This window comes from Austrofundulus limnaeus, unplaced genomic scaffold (assembly GCF_001266775.1).
Source record: "Austrofundulus limnaeus strain Quisiro unplaced genomic scaffold, Austrofundulus_limnaeus-1.0 Scaffold45, whole genome shotgun sequence".
NCBI classification, from domain to species: domain Eukaryota; kingdom Metazoa; phylum Chordata; class Actinopteri; order Cyprinodontiformes; family Rivulidae; genus Austrofundulus; species Austrofundulus limnaeus.
The window spans coordinates 1,864,687-1,866,167 of NW_013952447.1; the positions used below are offsets into that span (position 1 = coordinate 1,864,687).

At 44.0% G+C, this 1,481-nt stretch overlaps 1 protein-coding gene across 1 annotated transcript in view; it reads left to right on the top strand.

Annotated features, from left to right (window-relative positions):
- ufsp2 (ufm1-specific peptidase 2) overlaps positions 1–1,481 on the top strand; it is a 4,880-nt gene that overhangs the window by 1,464 nt on the left and 1,935 nt on the right. The window contains exons 5-9 of the mRNA XM_014007821.1: positions 107–336; positions 432–624; positions 708–854; positions 955–1,119; positions 1,222–1,346. Of these exons, the coding sequence (XP_013863275.1) occupies positions 107–336; positions 432–624; positions 708–854; positions 955–1,119; positions 1,222–1,346 (860 nt within the window). The remainder of the gene's footprint in view (positions 1–106; positions 337–431; positions 625–707; positions 855–954; positions 1,120–1,221; positions 1,347–1,481) is intronic.

Below are 1,481 nucleotides of genomic sequence, written 5' to 3' on the forward strand. Positions count from 1 at the left end.
CAATTTCTTAGTGTAAATTTTGGAGTTGTTTAAATTTGCAAACCCCTGTTTTCTGCTTTTAATTACATTTTACACAATGCTTCCACGGTTTGGGTTGTAAAATCAGTTTTGTTCTTCAAGATGTGTTTCTGGGTTTGTACTTGAATGCAAAGTGAAATGTGTTTTTTTTTTTTTCTTAAAGAGTGTTCTAAACCTTTCCCTGATGATGGAAGTGACGAGGCCTGGTCCTCTCTCAGCCCCAGTCCTCAGCAAGACGGTTCAGAAATCCCACTTCCTGTCTGCAACGCTTCCCATGGACTGTGTTGTGCACACCAGCTGCAACAACACGATCAAAGAGTATGTCTCTATTTGGAATTCGGTTGATGTMAGGGAAGAGTTTTTGGTTTAAAAACAATAATCATTTCTCACATTGTCCTGTTCTGTGTTGGCAGTGCCTGTACACAATTGGTGGAGGCGCTGACTCACCAGCTGATTGAGATGGAGACGTTGACCCTGCAGCATATGACGGGGCCGACGCTGCTCGTTCCAGAGCCGCTCCACTTTTTCCTACCAGAACCKAACGGGCTGGTGACCGTGGTGTTTCCAGCAGGAGTGCCTGACAAAGAATTAGAGACACGGCGTAGGGTAAGAGCCACAATATGTGCTCTTTTTTTTTTAACGTTATGACCTAATTGATGAGATTTTTTTTTCTTCCTTTGTCCAACCAGGAGTTACATCAGCGATTTAATTTGCCGGATGACTGGCCCTACTTTAGAAGAGCCAATGCGTACCACTTTCCCAATGAACCCTACAGGGACGGTTATCTTCGAAACCCTCACACAGTTTTAACACACCCTTCTCTCGATAATGGAAAGGTAAATTAAACTATGTTGCATTTTTTTTAAAGATTCAGTCTGTAAGGAATGAAAACATTAGTTTTTTTTTCCTACACTTCTGCACTTGTCTTTTGTCAAGGTGTACTTGGTCCAGGGAATCTACAGCTACCACCACTACATGCAGGATCGGTTAGATGATAAYGGCTGGGGCTGTGCTTATCGCTCCCTTCAGACCATCTGCTCCTGGTTCCGGCAGCAAGGTTATGTAGAGCGCTGTGTGCCCACTCACAGGGAGATCCAGCAGGTAGAGCYGGTTACAACACACAACACTGTCAAAAAAATCACACCATTTTAGTAAAAAGTGGCATCCAAGATGCCCTTCTCTATGTGACTCACTYTTCTCCAGGCCCTGGTGGAGGCTGGAGACAAGCAGGGATCCTTCGTGGGGTCTCGTCAGTGGATCGGCTCCATTGAGGTTCAGGTTGTGCTGAACCATCTGCTTGGGATCACGTCTAAGATCATGTTTGTGAGGTTGGTTCCTTCAAGTGCCTGTGACGTGCGTATGCTTCAAAAAGTAAAAGAAAACATCTTTTTATTTAAAAACAGGGTTCCCACGGGTCCTTGAAATCCTTGAAAGTTTGTGAATTTGAAAAAATTATTTCAAGG